The sequence below is a fragment of the Semicossyphus pulcher genome, unplaced genomic scaffold (assembly GCF_022749685.1).
Source record: "Semicossyphus pulcher isolate SPU_LCO1_2020_fin unplaced genomic scaffold, fSemPul1.0.p SCAF_7, whole genome shotgun sequence".
Lineage (NCBI taxonomy): Eukaryota > Metazoa > Chordata > Actinopteri > Labriformes > Labridae > Semicossyphus > Semicossyphus pulcher.
In genome coordinates this window covers 15,883,694-15,904,410 of record NW_027211748.1, presented here as the reverse complement: position 1 = coordinate 15,904,410, position 20,717 = coordinate 15,883,694, and the positions used below count along the sequence as shown (strand labels likewise).

At 40.8% G+C, this 20,717-nt stretch overlaps 2 protein-coding genes across 5 annotated transcripts; one reads left to right on the top strand and one right to left on the bottom strand.

Annotated features, from left to right (window-relative positions):
* Window positions 1–1,397: 1,397 nt before the first annotated feature.
* On the top strand, window positions 1,398–13,294 carry LOC138611282 (elongation factor 1-delta-like). Of its 4 annotated transcripts, XM_069684280.1 has the most exons (11): window positions 1,399–1,492; window positions 1,892–1,913; window positions 2,518–2,553; window positions 3,230–3,847; window positions 4,822–4,945; window positions 8,106–8,159; window positions 9,359–9,437; window positions 9,523–9,620; window positions 11,285–11,485; window positions 11,629–11,823; window positions 13,166–13,294. In XM_069684280.1, exons 4-11 carry the CDS (start codon window positions 3,261–3,263, stop codon window positions 13,202–13,204), a joined length of 1,377 nt encoding a protein of 458 aa, XP_069540381.1. In that variant the 5' UTR covers window positions 1,399–1,492; window positions 1,892–1,913; window positions 2,518–2,553; window positions 3,230–3,260; the 3' UTR covers window positions 13,205–13,294. The 4 variants fall into 4 exon arrangements, with proteins under 4 accessions (XP_069540383.1, XP_069540381.1, XP_069540382.1 ...); XM_069684282.1 differs by lacking the exon at window positions 8,106–8,159 and having other exon boundaries at window positions 1,398–1,492; XM_069684281.1 differs by lacking the exon at window positions 2,518–2,553.
* LOC138611281 (E3 ubiquitin/ISG15 ligase TRIM25-like) lies at window positions 13,204–20,578 on the bottom strand. The gene is made up of 7 exons (XM_069684279.1): window positions 19,993–20,578; window positions 18,093–18,179; window positions 17,751–17,984; window positions 15,064–15,223; window positions 14,936–14,986; window positions 13,976–14,035; window positions 13,204–13,885 (listed from the first exon to the last, which is right to left on the bottom strand). The coding sequence occupies exons 1-7, from the start codon at window positions 20,575–20,577 to the stop codon at window positions 13,359–13,361; spliced, it is 1,704 nt and encodes a 567-aa protein (XP_069540380.1). The 5' UTR covers window position 20,578; the 3' UTR covers window positions 13,204–13,358.
* Window positions 20,579–20,717: the final 139 nt, after the last annotated feature.

Sequence of the window (20,717 nt, the reverse complement as noted above, 5' to 3'; positions counted from 1 at the left end):
CGTCTGCCTTCATTTCGGTCCAACCTGATGCACAAGACATGGTTTTAATTCTAAAGATTGCACGGCAAGAAATAAGTCTTTTACTTCTTGCTCATTATAAATATAAAGTTATCTCAAAGATATTAGTTGCGTTCTCTTTGGCGGCACCTATGGCGATAAAAGGTAATTGCGGGAGCACACTTCACAGAAATCCAAACAGTGTTGCATGTGTGACGTCCATGGTAAAAGATTGCTATTGAAAATTTTTGTCAGTTTTAAATGTTCAGCGACAGATAACAAGAGGTCAAAATTGCATCAGAGTTAAGTTACTCTCTCATTAGGATCACAATATTGAGTTTGATTGTTGACCTTAAGACTGTTTTTCTTGTTGTCACTTATGTATTTTGCATTTTTAGACCTTTTAGTCCTTGTTTAAAAAAAATCGAGGTGGATCTTTCATAACCAAGCATCTTCAAAAATGTTGTATTCATTGCCTGTATGACACAAAAGCTGATTAACTTTAATCATTCAGTCAGTCAGTCTACCTTTACGTCCACCATGCAATTAAAATAGTAAAAAACCTAATTTTGTAAGTTATAAACTAAAACACTTACTACTTGCCTGCTATTACTACTGCTCGTACAAGGCCTACTGCTAGCTAGTAATGCTAGGCTACTAGTGATTATAATAAAGCTAAAAATGATATCTAGTCTAAAAACTAGCTATAGGCTATTGTGCTAAAATTAAACATATAGCCTTTAACAACCCAAATAATCTGGTCTTTGTTTTATAGTCTAAAAATAATAATCATATTCAGCAGCCTTAGCTACTTGTTTCTTCTGGATTTACAACCTGTTAAAATTACCTCGACTAGTCTGCCACCTGCAGGACAAGGGAGGGGGGGGAAAGCTGCTTGGTGCACAAGTAACTTGAATTTGAGCTAAAGTTTCTAAACGTTTCTTAAATTCTTAACATTATGCTTGATTTTATTTTAAGAGAGGTAGTCATAGAGGTCTATTTGTGTGGAAGAGGAAAGGCAAAAGAGTCAAACAACATGGCGTCACACAGTTCAAACCATAAAATCACAGTTGTGCTTGAGATGGAGCCACTGCCTGTCAAAACCAAAACACGATGAAAACAACTGCAGCTCGCCCAACCGCTAAGTGCCGGTAGCATGAAGTCCTGGGAAATGGAGTCTTCGGCCAAAACGGATCAAACCAATCGTAAGGCGGGGTGTAAATAGTAGCAAAAACACGGAACCCTTTTAACTTTCAGTATTATACGAGATTAAATTGCTAACTTGTGTGTTTTCGTGTCAAATTATTTTTAATTAATGCAAAACAAGCGATGATATCATCGTCAAATCATTGAAAAGCTTACATCTTTCTCCCCCTCTGTCACTGCAGAATACAGGCGGCCTGTAACGGCAAGTCCTCTTCTCCCGTCGGATTACAGCCGAGGCAGCACGCCAAAGGACGGTTATCCAGCCTTAAAACGTCGAATAAAGCCAAGAGTAAGTGCAGTAAAGTTGTATTTTTATGACCTGAAGCATAATAAAAGTGTACTGTTTGTAAAAGCTTATAAACTTTTTTGAAATGTTGAGTTATTCAGCGCCACGTGGTCAGCGGAACTACCAAGTTGCTGTGGCTGTCAAAAGAAAAAAAAACTCCTGTAACAAACCTAACTTTAGCAACCAGCAACAGATGAAATACAAAACGGGTTTTTACATTGTTTACTGTCCCTTTAACTGTACCTTTTGCCAGACTCAGAATGTATTGGCGAATTGTTCTGTTAATTGAGCCTTAATTTCAGCATCCCTTACATACATATCTCATAAATTGTAGTCCTATGATTGGGTTTGTAGTTTTATGAGTGTTTTTGTATTATCTCTCATTTCTCTGCTGGGTATTAGCTTCAAATTCCAGTTGCTAAAGGTGAGTGTTGATGATGAAGCTGCTTTTCAGCTGATGCTCTAACACATGCACTGGTTTAAGTTATTGCTGTCTTATGGTGTAATGAAGGTATTTTACATGCAGCTGCCAGTTTATGAGGTACACCGAGTCAATTGAAGGTTCATTTGATCATTATATAAAGGCTGTAGTTTGTGGTTTTTGGTTGGTTCAAAGTCGAGCCCATAATATTGTTTAAATTTGGAAAACACTTTGACATGGGAGTGGGATATATTACAATGCTTGTCGTATCAGTCTGCATTAGTTTTAATTAGGTGTACCTAATAAACTGGCAACTAAGAGATACATATCTGCACTAACAGTGCTCTTAGCAATGCATTGATGTTTCAAAGTGTTTGTAAAGTATGTAAGTTTTGTTAATTACTTTTACTATATGCTTAGCTTTTTTATTTAATGCATCAAAATTTAAACGGTGTCTTTTGGTTGTGACGTGTGCCTGCTTGTGTAAAGGCAGTGCTGCTATCAGAAATGTTAGGATGTCTTTGGTGAAACTGCTATGATTTTTAAAAATATAATTCAAGTTTATGTGTTTACTTTGAATTATTTTGAATATCCTATTCCACAATAGGGAGTGTACATTTTCCTCCAGCATGCCAAAACAAAGGTGAGCCAGACATGTTGCACAGGTTGGGTTTATGTATGTTTTTAAAGATAAACATCTTGACGTATTTAATACATAAGCACAGTGTTTCCTCATTGATTGTTTAATGGAAAAGCCTCTATTATTGCAACACACCTGTCATTATCTAGGTGTAATTCACCGTGAGTGTTATTAGTTAATATTCTGAAGCTTCTTTAAAATAATTGTACTACAGTTAATATCTTATATATAATGAAAATGAAGGAAACACTGCAGACACATCCTAACCTAAATGTTGGCCACTTCACCTGCCATATGCATCAGCCACATTAGATTTTGCATTGTTTGTTCTGGCTATGCTTTTTTAAAGTCCAACGTGAGATTGATCAAAGAACCTTTTTGTAACATTATCCCATTTTGAAATTACAAACAAATGAGGCCATTTGTATTCTGGGGTTATCTCTTTTGTTCTCATACAGCTTTAGTTTAGTCTGAACACTTCTTCTTATGGAAGATATCTTGATCAATCCACTCTCTTTGCTCTCCTACCATATTTGCATCAAATATCAGCTGTTTAATGAGCTTTCTTTGATGCATCTAACAGGCAGAGTTGCTCTCGTGATGCTAACTTCACACTGAACTAATGCCTCTAGCTTCCACCTGTTGCTTCTTTTCTCTCCTCTTAAACCTGCCACACAAGTGAGTAGAGAAGAAACACCTTTGATAAAGCAATGGATCAGTCTTTGCCAAACCGTCAGCAAGGAAGAGCCCCTCAGCATGCTGCACCGGTGGGGGCGTTCAGGCAGGGAAATGTTCCCACACTGGAGAGAAGCGTCATCAGCGGGGACAAAGTCCAGTTTGGTAGACCGCAGCGACGCATGCGGTTATCTCATTCTGAGGGCCACAGCTCTGGAGAGGACTGGTTGAGCAGCTCCATGGAAGGAAGAGGCTCCTACGGTCAAAGCCCCGTCCTTCAGGGCATGCAGGCAGAGGGAATTTGGCACCACCGTGGTGCCTACGAGCAGGCCGAGGGCAACTACCAACGCCGGCTCGCCTCTAATGGCAATGGACCGCTGTCATCCTCACCGAGGAGTCCAAACACCAGGGGCTACATGACCTTCCAGGCCAGACGCGGCCGCGGTCAGCAGCAGGAACACCACGTCACCACTGTGAAGGCCTCTGGGACTCCCCACCGTCAGTACAGTAGAGGCCGCAATCGCACCTCCTCTGAGACCGAGCAGGGGGGCAAAGGCAGCAGGGGTCCCACCCAGAGGAAGAGAGGCCTCTCTGAGACGGAAAGCAGGCCCAGATGGGACAAGTATGGCACCTCTCACACAGGAAATGGGAGAGACATGATGTGTGTTTTCGGTTGATTTAACTATTTTGACTTTTTATTTTTTGTATTTGTTGTCTGTCTGCATTTTTGTTTGGCCTTTTCAGTTATGCTAACTTGTGTATTGTTTAATATTTTTGTCATGCAGGTTTGTTGAAGAGCCTTTTTTGAAGTTATTTGTTTGAGCTGCATTTAGACTGACAGAGCCGTCAGAAAGTAAGGGTAGCACCCTCATGCACATTCCCAGCAGATAAGTTTGCAATGCGTTTGCTGAATTCCAGCTGTTATCTTGCAAAAGATTAGATTATTTTCAACAAGAAAATACTTTAAAGATGAATGCAGTGCTTATAATAAGCCTTTACATTGTCTCAATGGTACCTGAAACGACACCTTCCTATCAACTGCTAAGATGCAACCAAGGTACTGTCATGTCTACTAAAACAGGTCTGTGTGTTACAACAACGTGGACTCTGCTGTTTCTAAGGGAGTGTTTTTAGTGTGCACTAGCCAACCTTTTGTTCTATAATCCAGGCTTTGCAGACCAGGCAACTGTGTTTCACTGACTGAGGAATGTGTAGACGCCTGTCTGCTGCTGTAACCAGTCAGCAAAATGAGAAGCATATATGCAGTACTCTCTGTCACCCTTTTTAATTTAACATAAACTGATACCTGTTGTTCTGTCATTAAGTGACAGCGTTGTGATAAATACCTGTCTGTGTTACGCTTTGTTTTGTCTCTCCCTATTCCACCCGCAACTCCATGTGTGGCTCTGCATGACGTTGTAACCTGCAGTATAAGCTGTCTTAGTCGAGCATCTAATGAGTCATGTTTATTGTCACTGATCGTGCTGGCTGTAACAGAATCATGTTGAAGTTATTTTTAGAAAAAGCTTTTGCATGTAAATCAACGTGACGTTTTTCTGCATTATCGTATTCTAAATTTCTGACTTCCCTTCTCAGCACCAACATGAGCGGAATTCAGTGCCTCGCCTCCGAGAACATCTGGTTCGACAAACACCGCTACGATGAGGCTGAGAAGTGTTTCTACGAGGGAGCCAACGGACCCTCCACACAACAGCAACAGGTAGACTGATCATTAACTGGAGCTGCTTTAATGCGGCTCACAATCATTCTTTTTTTCTACAGGCGACCCTTTATTTACGGCCCTCTCTTTGTGTCTTGCTGCCGTCCTTTCAAGTTTTTGACACCTGCTCGGCTCATGCTGCCCTGTCAGTCACTGGCCTGGTTAGATTAGGCAGTAGTTGCGTCATCCCCTGCCCCAGCCCAGAGCAGCTGTGTGCATGCGGGCTAAGCCACTTGATTTAGAAGTGACTCGTCCTAGTGAGAGGGGTCAGGTGGTTTGGCAGCTGTCTCTGCTTCTCAGGCTGCACAAGGCTGCAGTGGCTCTGAGAGTTTCTACACAGGCCTGGGAAACAATAAAGATTGGCTTAAGATCACTTCCAGGCCTTAAAGGGTCATTTAAACCAAATCACACTTGATTTCCTCACATATCCCACGTGATTTCAAGCAGTGCAGATAATTTGTTAATGTGTGATTTGAGAGTTGTGCCTCTAGCGTTGCCCAAACACATCTAAGACTAGTGAAATATATTTTTACCTGGTTACCTAAAATAATCCTCAGATTATTCTGTCAAGATTGTCTTTGGTTTGGCCTATTTTCTTGGGAGGAAGGTAGTTTAAAAAATGCTTCACACTTCAGTACAGCATGTACTTGAGGTGGGAAAACAACAGCTGCGCAGTGAGAGTTGCAGGTCAGGTTGTCATACTGGGTCTGTGTGCCCTCATGCCTGCTGCCAGCCTGTGTAACCTTTCTATTGCAACACAAGTAAATAAGCCAGGATCTCTCATTTTCTTTGCTTTGGATTGCTTGTTGTATGCATATATTAAGACTGCCGGTTTGGAATCAGGAGTCCTCTTGTAATTCAACTCCTTTTAATAACTGTGTCATCCCTTTATGTTGGCTGTGTGTGTTGTCCTGCTTTTGTCTGTCTTTCTCACTGCCCCCGCTTCACCACTGCTTTACCCGCATATACACCTGCAGGACACAGAAGTTAATGCCATCCTGCAAGACATTGCTAAATCCCGACAGAATATCCAGCAGTCCATAAACGGAGTGAGTACCGTACTACAAATGATCCGCAGGGACACCCCCCTGTACTGGCAGGACTGTGCTCACTAATGTTCATGTACCAGCCCTTAAACAGGGGAATAGCTGTTCTAATGAGATGATGATTAAAGTATAGACAGGGCAGGGGGGTTTAGTGTTACTTCAGAATAGCACCTGTATAGCAAGAAAAGTGACTTTTTCTCACTCTCCCCTCTGCTTGCTTCGCCTATAATCTTCATTGCTATGTGTCTGTAAGCTGCTGATGTGTTTGTCTGTGGCATTTGACGTATCATGACGAGTATGAGTTGGGTTTCTTTCTTGCATAAACAAGGAAAAAAAGATCTATGTAAAAATACTTGCACGCTTCCCGTATTTACATTGACAGCAGTATTGATGTCTGTAATTGTTTTCCTGTCCATGGCTGCAAAAAGTCCTTTATATGAGCAAATCTGATGCGATGCTTCAGCTGCCTGAATTAGACGGATCAAGTGGATATCTTGCAAAGATTTTTTTTCTCTCTACAAAAGTTACTCTTAGTTACTACCACTCTGCTTTGACGGTAAGCAAAAGTTTTCCGTGGCAGCAACAAGAATTGATTTTCATACCTAATAGACTTAATTGGACACTCCATTTGGCCAACCAACATTAGCTTCGGCTGAAGTTTAGAAGTAATTTTTGAACAAGAAAGAACAGTGTGGATTTTTCATCCAGTGTTGGGGAAGCTGCATCTTTGCAGGCTACCAATTACTTCCCTGGAGAGAGGTGTAACAACACTGGAAACAAGGGGCAGGGCTGCTCTGACGGGGGGTTTAATAAAAGTTGAGAAGCAAAAAAGTTAAAACCAAAAATCCTTCCTCTCCTTTTTTGGTTGTAGTTTCAGTATTTAACTATAGAAAATATGGCAAACAACTAATTTACGTACTTGAATTAATATGCAGATAAGAAGAATGTAAAATGTAGTAAAAGTACGGTTTAATTATCACATGTATTGTGTTTTGTTTGTAGCAAGTATGAAAAGGAGGAACAATCACAGTGACTAACAGCACTCTAAGCAAAAATACTGCGGTTTTTTGGACCTTTCCTTTTTTTTTAAATCAACGAAAGTGTAGGCCTTATTTATCATATCATGAGGAGCATCTGTGTTGGAGTTAGGGTCATTACTTTCTTAGAGCTTGTTTACCATAGCTGCCTCGAAGGGGTAAATGAGTGTCTGGTTTAACATTCAAGTAAGATGCAAGTGTTTTTATTCTTCGCACAGCAAACATGGTCAAACCGTTGGCTCTGTAGAGCAGTGGTTCTCAAACGTTTTGGGGCCTGGACTCCTTACAGGGGAGAACATGTTCCAAGGACCCCCTCAAAATCGTAACACCGATTAAGCATATGCTGACTACCCTTTGTGCTCTTCGATGCCATTGGAACTATTTGTATTGTAAAACTTATCAACCTAAATACTTAAGACCTGTTTCATAGTGATAAACAGAAAAACATTTCAACTTGAATCATGTTAATACCACTTATACTTTAAAACAGAGGCTCATTTTATTCAAACTGCTTGTGGACTCACCTTGACATCATTTATACTTTAAGTAAGTTGATCTTTAAAGTTTTCAGATAATCAACAGCATTAAGACAGCCGCAGGAACGCTTCGTTGCGACCTGAGTGAGTTGAGTGATTCATGACAGATTGACGTGATGTGTCACTATCACGTCAGTTTCTATTGGTCCAAAGCTAACGTGGGCGGGAGTACTGGACACAATATGTTTGTTTCATTGGCGCAAATGGTCCTCATCTGTACACATGCAGTTTTTAATAACAACAGCACAATTTTATCATTTATTCAAAATTTATTAGAATTATTTTGTGGACCCCAGGCTATGGTTTGCGGACCCCGAGTGGTCTTAGGACCCCACTCTGAGAACCACTGCTGTAGAGCAGCAGGATTTGGTGGTGTTCCCCTTTTTGATGCTTTCATAAACGTGACCTGTATTTATCCTGTTACTGATGACTTTAAAGCCCTGCATAATGCAGCACCTGACTTTCCACCTACAACCACTGCTTTTCTGTCTGTCTTTGTGGTTTCCACCCTAACTTTCCCGACCTACATCACCGTGTGCAGGCGAAATCAGCTCTGCAGGCCAAAGGGCGCCCGCAGAAACGGCAGCACAGAAACGTAAGTCTTCCTCGTCCAGCTTTGCTGCTCAGACCTGGGAACACTGCATGGCTGAGACAGACAGCAGGGGTGTGCTGGCTGTGTCTGCTGCTGACTGGAGTGGAGTGTGCTACTATCACCGCAGCACTACAATGTCTCATCCAGCACCAGCCTGCATTTGTTAATTTCGTTGGGTTTTTTTGCGCATCACTGCCACTAACTGTGTTTAATTGTGGGGTGTAAATTCTGATCTGTGTTGATGATTCTGATAGAAATTTTGTTCATCATTATAATACTGTAAATCGTCAATTTTGAAGGTTTAATTCTAATTTACAACCTTGATGTAACTTCTGAAATTGGAGATCAATAATTTGTAAACATCAAAGGAAAAGTTTGACATTTAGAGGAATCCACTTGTTGCAGAGAGAAGCATCAGAAGATCGATACTACTCGTGTAACTTTCCTAGTTTAGCTTCACACAAAGGCTGGAATTAACAGGAAACTGCTTTTTGGCTCTGTCCAGTGAGACTTTGAGAAATCATTAACCAGCACCTCTCACCGCTAACCTTCATTACCTCATGTCATGTCTCATTACTTTAATCCATACAAAGACATGTTCTTTTTCTTTATTGGGGTTTTTTAAGTGATCTCTGGAGGAGGTGGGGTGTCATGTTAACTTTGGGCAGAGTCAAGCTAACGTTTCACCCTGTTTTCAGTCTCTATCCTAAACTAAACGGGCAAACCAATTACCTAGCAGTATTAACAGAGTTGTTTAACTGATGGTTGTTGTCCATCATTTTAGTCAGAGGACAAATATCAGGTGTCTTTCTTCTTCCTGCTGCTAGAAAGCAAATAGATTTTTCAAAACAATGTCAAACTTTTCCCTAAATAATTTACGGGAATACAAATTTAATGCTATCACGAAGCGTGTCTATTTGCAGGTTTTACAATGCACAGTTTGCCTGCATGCTATCATTGTAAACATCAGAGGGAGTTAATTTTAACGTGTGTGTGTGTATCCACATAATAGTTGTGTAATGGGTTTTATCCTTGCATGGCTTTGTTTTTAAACCTCACAATTTGGATTCTTATTTTGCTTGCTTCCTCCCTTCAGGCTTGGTTTGGACCAACCTCGACCATGATGCATCTGCTTTGTTACCATTTTAATTCTTTCCAGAAACAGGACACTTGCTCATTTATTTGTCTATTGTTTTTTACAGTCATCCTCACACGGAGGAGACCAGGAGCTGGTTGCACGCATGAAGAGCATGGAGCTGGAGAACCAGACCCTGCACAAAGGTGTGTGTGAATGTGTCTTTAGTTTGCTTCATGTCTTCATGCTAACTTGTTGCACTGTTTTCATACTAAACTTTCCTTCCGTCAGTGGTGGAGAGCATGAGACAAGCCCTGCAGAAGCTCGAGTCCAGAGTGGCTGTGCTGGAAAAGACCCCTGCAGCAGCAGCAGCCGTCACATGTGCCAAGGTGAATTATTATGAAGTTATAGTCAAATTCTTGTTTGTTTTTTTTTAGGTACAGTACAGAAGTGCATTTAAATGTCGTTTCTAACATCTATTGGAAATAAGCAAGACCTAGCCTTATCTCTCTGCACTAGGGTTGCAACAGTATGAGATTTTCATGGTACAATAACGGTGTCAGAAAATATCTTATTATACATTATCACACTATTATGCTACAGTCACCCTTCAAGTTAGTTGATTGGTTGATACGGTATTATTCAATATAATTTCTAATAACACTAATGCAGTAGTCTAATGTAGCATACAGAGATTAAAGTTCACCGTTGCTACGACGGATTACCGTCAACATCTTTAGTTCAGAGGCAGATTCTGATTAAATTAAGCAGTACGCTTCATTTGCTACATTAACAACATTTTTCTTCAGGGGGAGGATACCCCCAGACCGCCCTACCTGCATTACCTTTTGTATCATTTTTGTCACTTCTAGAGTTTGAAGGATTATCAATAGAAGGTGAAAGCAAGCTAATTTGTATAGGCATTAGTGCTGTCACAGTTGGTCAAAAATGACGTTCGATTATTCCTTCTAAAACAACACATGGGTGCGAACTATTCGAACTATTTATTTTTGCGCAATATGTCCACAACGAGAGACAAACTTAATTGCAGATTTATTTATTTAAACATAATCATGCCTTTGAAAAGATCAACATAGGCTTCCCACACCCTAAAAAATGAACAGGTTACGGTAAAACAGACATTCAGCGCTCCGAGTGAGCTGTGCTGTGACAGGTATATTTATTTAAAAACGTCTTTAAAAAAAATCAACATACCTACACCTGTCTGTTATGCTGGGGGTGAGAATCTCTCTCTCTCCGGCCGGGCTGGGATTTGAATTCTCCGCCATCATTACCACACGCTATACGGTGAGACTAATGATGCATCCAAATATGCTCTGTAACCAAGAGAGTGCGCGCGAGGACATACGAGAACACGCAAGACTGATTTTTTTCACTTTGAATATTAATTTTAATATCCAAATATCTGTTTTTTTATGACAATTCGGTTGTATATTCGAATTTAGAAAATTCGTTGACAGTCCTAATAGGCATACAATACAATGTCACCTTTTGCAGTTACCCATAGGTTGAAAGGAGCTACAAGGTCACATCTGTTGCTCTAGAAGTGGGGCTGAAAAAGCATCCATTTTATTAAAAACATTAAAAATTATGAGGGCTTGTTATGGGAGCTCATCTGTAAATTTTTATAAATCAAGAATATTCAGTCAATTTTTGTTTTTTGCTTTAATCACTGAGTGTAGGAATGTTACTTGATTTTGATAGAAGGCAATTTTCATACTATGGAATTCTGTGAAACCGTTGAACGGCTACAATTCTTCTCTGGGACTATTTGAAACGTAATATAATGTCTTATTTATACCCCAGTAAGGACTGAAATTAAAAAATATATATATATATAGATATATATCTATATCTATATATATCTATATCTATATATATCTATATATCTATATCTCTGTTGAACCTCTTTCACTGAATACCTTTAACCACGATGTTTCAATCAAATGGAGAAAAGTTTAAAGCTGTTTGAAAATGCCGTCTAAACAGCTCACCTTCTCCTGTTTCTGTCCTATTCCATTTTCTTCACCAGGCTGCTCCAGTTAAGGCAGCTCCAGTCAAACAGGTGAATGGCGACGATGATGACGACGACGACATTGACTTGTTCGGCAGCGATGAAGACGACGAGGAGGCAGAACGCCTCAAGCAGGAGCGTGTGGCTGCCTACGCAGCCAAGAAGGCCAAGAAACCCACCCTCATCGCCAAGTCCTCTATCCTTCTGGACGTCAAGCCTGTACGTATTTAAACTCCATCATGTTGCTCGTATGAATATGCTACTTCCATTACAGCTGTCATATGTGATTGCAAACATAGAATCTTAGCTACACACTGATCTGTGTCTTCATTGTCTCTGTCCCATCCTCTCTGTTCCCTCAGTGGGACGATGAGACTGACATGGCGGAGCTGGAGAAGTGTGTGCGCACTGTGCAGATGGACGGGCTCCTGTGGGGAGCATCCAAACTGGTGCCAGTCGGCTACGGCATCAAGAAGCTGCAGATCAACTGCGTGGTCGAGGACGACAAAGTTGGCACAGACATCCTGGAGGAGGAGATCACAAAGTTTGAGGACTTTGTAAGTAACGTCAAAATATATATAATTTAAGGGTCGGTTTGCCCAGAAGAGAACTGTTTTTCACTTACATCTCTTGGACTGTAGCCAGGTACATGACTTTACGGCTGAGGTTTTAACACTTTTCTGCCAGGTTTCTTCTGAAACATTGCTGCTGAATTATTTAACAGTAATTTTCAGTTGCAGTGAGCAGCACTGATGAAATGCTATTGTCTTCTCTGTATTTTATATGAAGGCAAAAAAATCCCCATCCCTTCCAAGTTGGTACAAATCATGTGCTTATTGTGATTTGGGTCAGCTAAGCCTCAATAATTAATAGAGCATAAATCTCTTTTTAGGAAACATTGTTGGCTTCACGCCCTGAAAATGTTGTGTTTAAAGGTTTTTGGTAAATGTGCTGGTTTGCTTTCTGCAGAAGGGTTGAATCAGATAACTGCTCTGATATCTGTCAATCAAAGATAAAGCTACAGCCAGCAGCTTGGTAGTTGTTTCAGTTACCTTGGACAGGGTTAAGTTGCAGTTTCCCCCCATTTCCAGTCTTTGTGCTAAGCTAAGAATCAGCTGGTCTGAATCAGTGTTCATTTTGGCGGCTATTTTAGATTTAGTCTTAAAACATAAATGTGTATTAGTTTATCACATTTTAGTAATTTTTATAAAGTTTTAGTCTAGTTTGAGTCGACGAAAACTCAAAACATTTTAGTCCAATTTAAGTCAATAAAAAGTTGTCACATTTAAGTCATTACTTTTAGTCAAAACATTTTCTCCTGAGAAAATGTGACACCTCCCTCCAGTCTCCCTTTTCTTATTTATACCCGTTTCTCATTCAAACAGTCAGACTGAGGCAGACAGCCGATCGCTGCTTTTTGTGTGGAAGAGGCGTCAAGTGACGCGTAAAACGCTCCTTTTTCTGTGAGCACGCAAACAGCCTGAAGCAGAAAGCCGGGGTTAACAGAGACAGTTCACAACCACCTTCGTGATACCCGTTATCTACACTTACAGGAATGCATTGCTTGTATTTTGACAGATTACACGCACAGTAGGGGAAAATATATTGAATGTCCGACAGTCAGAGTCAGAGTTTTTATCTATTTTTAGCTCGTCTCGTCTTCGTCATGGAATGAATATTGTTGACGAACATTTTTCATCATTTTCATTAACGAAATGAAAACTGGTCTGAATCTCCTCTCCTCCTCTTTTCCTTAAACCTTTAGAGGGGAAAATGTACATCCTTACATTTTAATTATTTACATAGTGAATTCTTTATTAAGGATTTAGAATTAAAATAGATTTGATGCACAATAAATCACGATACAACACCATAAATATGTTTTTCTTTTCTCTGCAGGTCCAGAGTGTTGATGTTGCTGCCTTCAATAAGATCTAAGCTCCACTGGCTCGTTACCTGCTCCACCAAAGTGATGTTGCTGCTCTCGGCTTGCACGGTTAATAAAATGTTACATTTTGAGCACAAGCATCTGTCTCCGTTTCATCATTATTCTCTGTCAAACATGAATGTTTTTTACCCCAAACTTTTATATTTAAAGGGCGCACAGCTTCAGAGTAGAGCCCAACCCCACCCAGAATCCTGGGTATACAGGCTGGCTGAATGTCGCCTTGACTTTATGTAGTAAAACCATCGCATCAGAAACATTATAGAAAGACAGAGTCCCAGCCCTGAAGTCCAGATACACTCCTATCCTGCTGCTGCAGGGAGCAGCGATGGCCACACTCTCCTTGTTGTGCTGAAACGAGCTGACGGAGTGAGAGCAGTCCAGGCTCCAGGATTTGGAGTTGTGTCCGAGCTTGCAGTCGCTCCCCCCTCCGCTCCTGGTCATGTTTTTGTAGCAGACACCGATGGAAACCCCTCCGTTACCGGCCCATTCCACCTCCCAGTAGCAGCGTCCAGCCATCCCGGCTCTGCACAGCACCTGAGCCCAGCTGGTGAAGCGATGCGGATGGTCTGGGTAAGACTGAGGCTCTGAGTGTGTGGTCACTCCTCTTCGCCCATCGATGAAGGATAGATAAGGGTTGGCTGTGTTCGGATCCAGAGTAACATCGTTGTAATCTGGACACAGTAGATTCACATTGTCACACAGCAAACTAGTGGGTTTCATAAAGATAGATTTTAGTAAGGTTATTAAAAGATTGTACTCACAATGCAGAAAATCAGCTCTAGTCTTTGGTTCTGAGATGTAAGGTATGTTGGTGTCTTTGGCTGTTGGACAGATGTAGAGGAGGAAACATTAAACATAACAGAACAGAGATGCAATGTTGGAAGATCCATTTCAGACGCTCTTTGTTTGGGAAGTAGAACTCCATTTGTTTTCCCGTAGACATCGTAACAGGACTCCTACTTGGAGTCACTTCTCTGGCTTGGATAAGAACACTACTCATATGGTAAAATTGGCAGTCCAAAAAAAAGAAGGTTCATTTGGCAAGAAATTTCCAATCATTGAGCGTAACATTTTTAGGGATGGGTCATCAATTTCGAAAATTCGAATAGTCATTATTTCTGGAAAAAAAATCAAAGTTTATGCAACTTATCTCATCTTGAAAATATATTTTATTCCATTGTCTTTACTGGTGCCTGGTTGTAATGCGTTACTACCGCCAGACGGTGGCAGTAGCGCATCTGAAAGCTGTTTGCTAACCACCTTAAAATAATTAAATAATAAAAGCATTTAGCGCCAGGTGCCGGTAAACGTGTGGTGCTGTGAGATTCGGAATCTTCGAATAATAGTCGAATAGTTCCCTGTGAATATCGAATAGTACTTTTGCTTGAAATGCCCATGCCTAAAATTTCATTTAATTTCATCCAGCCTTGTGCAGGGACCAGGATACTCCTGTTTTTTTGTTTGTTTGTTTTTAGGTCTAAAGTATCTCATTTCTACTAACTGCACATACAGAAGCAACAAAACTGGATTATACAATCTAATCCAATGTAATACTTAAAACAGCTGATTTTTAAGTTCGGATAACTTTTGAAATTTTGTATCTGGATCAGGGTGATTCAAATTCATTGCTGCTTTTGGCCCTTAAGCATTGAAGACTTACTTGCAGTTACAGTTATGAAGCTATGATTTGACATGATGAGGAGAAGGTAAAACTTGCATACCTTTAGCCTTTTCAGAGGTACTTTGATTGCTGGTTTCCTTCAGTGAAATGACTGAAAATACAGACAAACAAGTAGTGAGCATATACTGTTCATAAAAAAAATGGTGATCAGTTGTGAAAGAGACAAACCTTTTTCTGAGATTCTGTCAAAGTCTTTTTCCAGCGTTTCATCCAGACTGTCTTTGAGATCAGCCAGGGCTCCTCTCATGGTTTTATACATCAGGTATTGAAGTGCATCAGTGCTTGGCATCTCCACAGTCTTTGCAGGGAAGTGAAGAGACTTGCACTTCTGCAGTGACGGCAACAAAACCAAATGAGTCGACAGGATTTGAATGTAAATGCAACAACAGTGACAAACCAGGAAGGAATCAGTATGTGGGTGATGAAACTACATCAAATTCAGGCTGCATTCAGGATCTTATGAATGGATCAGTCTGGTAAATCTCGTCCTAATTTATGACAAGTACTTCACAACCCCAACAGATCTTCCTCAACGACAGCCAAGTGTCAAAAGAAATGATTGACACTGGTTGTTGGACAGAGCAGGCTGACAGGAGAAGTCCATCTGACAGCCTGTCATTCAACACTCCATAAAGACTTATTAATAATAAAACAGACTCACGTTCACGGTTGAAAGCATAAACTGTATAAAAGAAGTCACATCAGTATTAGGCATGCGTCTTATAGATCAAAATACAGGAAAGAGTATGATTGACAGTGAGCCATCACTCATTGTATTTCAATGTTTAAAGAGTGTTTCATTTTCAGTTGATCTTCTTTATTAATTTTCAGTTTGACACAAAGACACATGACAAAGCGCCACCACCTTGGCAGGTTTGTCCTCTGTATGTCACTAAGTACACAAGTAATATAAACGTATGTATTATTTATCTTATTATGTATCATCCTTCCAAGAGTCCGAAGTATTGTTAACACCGATGAGGACAACAGAGTTTTCATCTTGAACACTTAAAAACATTAAAAATTCAGATATATTATTTAAAAAATATCTACAACCAGGGTTGCCAGGTCTGTGTGACAAAACCAGCCCAATGGCCAATTAAACCAGCCCAATACTAGAACTCAAAATGTACCCCTGTCAAACCATATACACTGCTTTTAAAGTCTAACAGCATTGCTATCATTGCCAAATGCATTATAAAATACACAGATTAATTAAACTCAGACGGTCATAGAGGTGGGTGAGAGGAGGATGCTATCAAAACTGGCATCCATCATGGACAACTCCTCTCACCCCCTGCGATCTCGGTTTTACAGTACCGACAAAAAGCTTTTGTATTCTCTCCAGCCACACGTCCTATAAATTATTTGATTCCGTTTTCACTTTACCAGTCCCTTGTGTGTAGCGCTGAATGATATGAGGTCCGTTTGTTAGGATTTGGGTATAAATAAATTATTCCATCTAAAATAATACTAAAAATTAAGGATTTCTAATTATAGATAGCCTATTATTCATGTAATTTGCATGCAAAACAGGTCTACCAAACCAGCGGACAAAAATTTCCACCCGCGGCAACACTTAAAAAGTAGCCCAATTCAGCGGGAAAACCGCGGACCTGGCAACCCTGTCTATAACTTAGTGAAGTTAAGAACTGCGGGATTAGGCAGAAACTTCTCTCTAAAGTATGTTTTCAAAAGCTCTGTCTCCTTTTGTTTACGCCTCTGACTTAAGTGTTTAACAGACCACAAACGACATGCTTAAGCAGGGGTCACCAAAAGGTAGCTCGTGAGCAACCGGTAGCTCGTGGCCTGGATTTTAGTAGCTCGCCAAGAGGTTCTCAGACTCCGTACAAAAAAATCCGACGACAATAAATGCAAATAAGGAGTTCGGTGTTATTAGCAAGTCTGTTTAGCCAGATTTATGATGGACAATGAAGGTGGCCACGCCAAGGAAAAGCAGAAAACAAACTATTTCCACGGCGGTGTGTGTGCCTCATCTGTGGTACCAACGTTTCAGTCGACAAAAGAAGGAACATGACAACACCTGCAAGGTTGGAGACCCCTGTGCTAAAGGCTATGGGACCAAAGGTCAGAGTTTTTATTAAAGGTCTAAAAGTGTAAATTTGGATGTGTTTTTTATGCTACATTTATATTAATTGTCACTCACCACGTATGTTCTCACATACAAATTTAAGACTAAAATCTGGTTAGTGAATAGGAGTTGAAAAGGTTTTAAAAGTTGATGGGATTCTTAGATAATTTCAGTACACATTCAGGTGAGCACACACCTTTTACCTTCTGAGACAATGTTTTTAAGTTGTTAAAATATAATTCATAATGATAATGTTAAAAAATACAGTACTTAGTTTCAGCTGACAATTTGCCATTCATTTTAACACATTTTTATTTTAGCCAATTATTTATTCCCAAACTGTAGCTCTCAAACTGGAGCAGTTGTAGCTCCACAAATGAATAGCGTGTTTTATCATGTGATCAATTTACAGCTTTTCTTAAGAAGGAAGAAGGAGTAAGTCACTTGTTAAACTTGTTGTACTGTTTACATTCATTCTTTTTTTTAGTCTTGTGTAGCCTATTATTAAATGTACTATCAATACGGATCCAGAGACACAGCAAAGTGTCTGAAAGGTAATAGACATACTTGGAGTCAGTATGAGTTTAAATATGCTTGGGGTTTATTTTATTTTATTTTATTCAGCCGTTATTTAATCAGGAAATGTCTCCTCTGAGTTCCACCTGGCTAAGAACCAATTAACAGATTATTTTAGACATATATAAAGACTTTGTTGGACAGGACTATTCCCACTCGACTTTCCAAGTTGTCTTTTGTTCCGTACCTGCAGGAAGTGGAAGTGGTCTTCACTGCGACAGAGCTTCTCCAGCTCAGCGTCGCTCCTCCTGAGCTCCACCATCTCCCTCTGGATCTTCTCCAGCAGCTCCTCAGCCTGACTGACAGCCGCTCTCTGCTGGCTTCTGATCTGCTCCTTCACCTCGCCGCTCTGCTTCTCTATGGAGCGGATCAGCTTGGAGAAAATCCTCTCGCTCTCCTCCACCACCGCCTCTGTGGAGTGCTGCGGAAGATAAAGTTTTTTTCTCCTTTAGGAAGCAATCCCTCACACCCAACTTATGACTGTGTGTCAACAACATATTTAAAGCTTCTATACTGAGAACACGCTCACCTTGATGTATTTGACAACATATCGAAGTTCCTTTTCTGCGTCCTTCAATTTCTGCAGAGACTTCAAAGAGGCTTCCTGGAGTTTTTTCTGAGAGAATACAAAAGATGAATATCACACAGTGCGCTCCCTCAGGCTGCGACTTTCAGCACGGAAAGTTCAGATTTTACTATCAAAGGCTTGGATTGCACTGGAAGGCCTTTGCTCTTTCAATCTAAACTTTTGAAACATCAGAGCACAAGATAGAACTGCAAGACCACATTTCATGCTCCCTGTATTAAATATTTGAAGTAGCGAAGCCTTTTCCCCAGGTTATAATAGACATACTGTACATCCTTGATTTTAGACACCAGATAAACAATTTTAAAGGTTTATTTCGTCTCCGTTTAATGTTTTCTTACCCTGAACAGACTCAGACTAGTCACCTTACGGTCTTATTTATAGAAGTTTTAAATGGGTGCTACAGCAACTTAGCATTGTACTTCCAGATGGTAGAAAAAAGTGCGAAAAACAGATTTAAAATATGCTTGGTGCAGCCAAAGTTCAGATATTTCAACTTTTAGCCCATGGCAGTTTTCAGAAGGGGACAGGTGATGCAAGATTCTCCGTGAGGTGCAGGCGATGTATTTGCATGTATGTGTACTGATAATATGTAAAACATTTGGAAGTCAGTTGTTTGCTGGTTTGGCCTCTGCTTGTAATTTCAGCAGTGGCTGTGACACAGGTGATGAAGGCATTTAAGGAACTTTAAAAGAGGTCCTTGAAAGGCAGGCCGCCGCAATTTGCACCAACATTGGCACTACTTCTCGGGGTCATAACTCAGTCAGAACTGAACACACAAACATGACGAAGTTTTTACCTTTGAAAATAGCCTCCAACTTCTTGTTTACTTGCTCTGGATAGTTACTGGATAGGGACTCCATGTTTACAACTTAACAATATTAAAATCAATCTAAGTATTTGTGATTGATTCTTACCCAAACACTATCAGTATTTTCAGATTGCTGACTGCTATCCTTTCAGTCAGAAATCTTCTGTAATGCAAGTTACCATTTAAATTGATTTTAGTTAAGTTATTATTTGTGGCTTAAGTTGTAAAAATGGGACTCCATATTTACAACGGGAAGCTACCATGACCCTGATGATGTCATATTTTGTAAACATTGTTATCTTCTCAGACTGAAGTAGCTCCTCCAGAACCACTGAAGACATTAGCCTAACCCCTGGTGCCCCATGTTTGACAAAACGCAGCGAAAGTGCCCTCTCTGATGCCCCTGTAGTAGATCAAAAATGTTGAACCAACGGTCTTCTCTGGCCAGGATGTGAACCTTGCTGTCTTCAGCGACCCACCAACACCAGTGGGTACTAACGACTCTCAGTGATACTTGGTTCATAGCTCAGGCTAACGACTCACCCCTGATTACACATCTATTAGCATACTAAAGACCTACAGAGGCTTATATTTCTAGCTCTGTCCACCAGTCAGTTAGAACTGAAGAAGCTGTTCGGATAAGAGGTGAAACAACTTCAACCAAGTCCAGTTGCTTTTTGGATTAAGCCTAGAAAGTGCCCTCACGGTACGCCTCAATAGTCGAAAATGCCCCTGTTGTTGTAACTTTCTGTGAGCTGGTGCCCCATGGCATACAGCAGGTGCCCTTTTTTCATTTTTTTGCCCAGAGTACGCCTCTGGTACCAACCGTAAATAGTAACCTGACTTTTATTTGCAAAATCAAATACTTTCAAGTGAATTTTGTCCTAATTTAGGTACCAAACCAAACATGTTGAGCTTTATAAATATGCTTTTTAAATTTCACCTTTAAGCCCTAAAATTTTTAAGTTGTCTCTTAGTTTGTCCAACTGCAAGTCAAGCTGTTCAGCAATCTCAAGAGACACTTGAACTCACCTGCTGCGCTGCTCTCTCATCCACCACTGTGACTGCATCATGGCCCTTGTGTCTCCATTTAACGCACTGAGAACAGACACTCTGCTGGTCAGTTCGACAGTACAGCCTCAGTTGTTTATCGTGCTGCGGGCACAGCTTCTCTTTCTTCTGCTGTGAAGCAGGGATCAACATGTGGGCCTTCCCGTGAAAGCGCTCTTCATGTACTCTCAGGTGAGCCCCACAGTACGACTCTGTACACACCAGGCAGGATTTGACAGCTTTGGTTTTCCTCACCGTACACACGCTGCACTTCACTTCTTCGGGTTTGGCAGAGTGTTGAGCTGCAGTTTGAAACCCAGACTGCTGAAACTTTTCCACCACTTCACCTAGGACTGTGTTTCTGCTCAGCAGAGGTCTGGGATTAAACACCTGCCTGCACTGGGGGCAGCTGTACTGGCCTTTCTGCTTGGCTCTGTTCCAGTAATCATCGATGCACTCCAGGCAGTAGCTGTGTCCACAGGGGATCGTCACCGGGTCTCTTAAGATCTCCAGGCACACCGAACAACAAAACTGGTCTTGTTCAATAGAAATAGTAGCTGCTGCCATTTCGAACACACTCTGAACAGAAACTGGACAAAGATGGGCGTGTCTCTCAGGTGTGCTCATAACAGCTTCTCTGGTTTCACCTGCTGCACCCTGAGGCCTCCAATCACAGCCAGAAACCAGGAAATGGGCCGTCCCAGATG

What these genes read in the sequence shown, in the direction of transcription:
- LOC138611281 (XM_069684279.1), bottom strand. Translation starts at nt 20,577, where the DNA reads ATGGCAGCAGCTACTATTTCTATTGAACAAGACCAGTTTTGTTGTTCG. An exon ending in ATGAGAGAGCAGCGCAGCAG is followed by an intron (nt 18,180 to 19,992) that starts GTGAGTTCAAGT and finishes GTATTCTCTCAG; the next exon opens with AAAAAACTCCAGGAAGCCTC. An exon ending in TAGAGCTGATTTTCTGCATT is followed by an intron (nt 13,886 to 13,975) that starts GTGAGTACAATC and finishes TACTGTGTCCAG; the next exon opens with ATTACAACGATGTTACTCTG.
- LOC138611282 (XM_069684281.1), top strand. Translation starts at nt 3,261, where the DNA reads ATGGATCAGTCTTTGCCAAACCGTCAGCAAGGAAGAGCCCCTCAGCAT. An exon ending in AGAAACGGCAGCACAGAAAC is followed by an intron (nt 8,160 to 9,358) that starts GTAAGTCTTCCT and finishes TGTTTTTTACAG; the next exon opens with TCATCCTCACACGGAGGAGA. An exon ending in CAGCCGTCACATGTGCCAAG is followed by an intron (nt 9,621 to 11,284) that starts GTGAATTATTAT and finishes TTTCTTCACCAG; the next exon opens with GCTGCTCCAGTTAAGGCAGC.